Source organism: Takifugu rubripes, chromosome 8 (assembly GCF_901000725.2).
Source record: "Takifugu rubripes chromosome 8, fTakRub1.2, whole genome shotgun sequence".
Lineage (NCBI taxonomy): Eukaryota > Metazoa > Chordata > Actinopteri > Tetraodontiformes > Tetraodontidae > Takifugu > Takifugu rubripes.
The window spans coordinates 1,305,935-1,307,054 of NC_042292.1; the positions used below are offsets into that span (position 1 = coordinate 1,305,935).

Here is a 1,120-nt window from a genome sequence, read left to right on the forward strand (position 1 = left end):
CTCTTAGGATTTAGTAGATGATGGGTGATGTTGGACAAGCCCTTATATAGCATAATTTTGTATGTTGCTTTTAAATAATACTCATCTAATGTCATCACTCACTTATTGTTAAAGTTAGGGCTTTATAAGGTAATTTCATAATATAGGTAGCTATAAAACAAAATCCCTGGGTTGGAAACACCTGTGAATGTATGTGTGGGAAATTTTGCCCCGAGGTATGTGTTCCTGGTGTGTCGATGTTGCTGGATATTTAACCAGTCAGTGAAAAATAAAGATCACAGCGGAGATGGCATCAGTAGTCCTTTGGTCTCGGCTGAGGTGTAATGAGTTTTCAGCAATGGTGGCGATTAGGTTTCTGTTGGGGCCGTCAGCATCAGGTAGGCACTGACGGAAAATCATGAAGCTCATTTAGTGCTGCCTGTCTGATGACACTAACGGACCCTCATTTACATGTCACAAGGTGATCCTAAGCTTTTATCGACTGGCCGTAGCCAGCGACTGATGTGTATAAATTGCATCTGTAACAGGTATGGACAGTTGGTCACCGACTCAGAGAAGCCTGTGAGCATTAATGTGGAGCTGTGTGGTGCAGATTCATTTCTGCCATTTAGAAAAGGTCTCATTCTATTATCTGGCTGGAATGAGAGTCCCTTTTCATTTTGTCAGCTCAGCTCAAAGTTGGCTAAATATGGAAGAAAGTGAATTCAAAAGTACATGCATGAGTGGCATTTAAAAAAAACAAAAACTCCAAAACAGCATTACAAGGACAAAGCAGTCTTTAATTTCTTTTGTGTTTCTGTTTGGCAGGCTAACGCTTCTGGGGTCATTTAACACTCTGAAATAGTAAAAGTCATCACTAGTCTTTAATTCTCAGACTGACTGTCTATGACAACTGAGTCGGGTTGTGTCCACTCTGTCCACACTAAAAGAATGCTACCAGGAGATAAAAATAAGCCTTCTTTAGCTACTTTTGAATCCTACTGATCACACTTCGAGCACGCCAGAGTCATTAAGTCATCATTTAAAACAGAAAAATGATGGCCTTCTAGTTGAAAATAACATGGCATCTTTCCACAAGGGATGCTGTCAAATCAAATCAATCTTTATTTATATAGCGTCT

The 1,120-nt window shown here is 39.8% G+C and overlaps 1 protein-coding gene across 1 annotated transcript in view; it reads left to right on the plus strand.

Annotated features, from left to right (window-relative positions):
* The first annotated feature begins 337 nt into the window (after nt 1–337).
* LOC115250803 (neuroligin-4, X-linked-like) overlaps nt 338–1,120 on the plus strand; it is a 5,531-nt gene continuing 4,748 nt past the window's right edge. Inside the window, 1 exon segment of the mRNA XM_029840962.1 lies at nt 338–377. Within this exon segment, the coding sequence (XP_029696822.1) occupies nt 338–377 (40 nt within the window).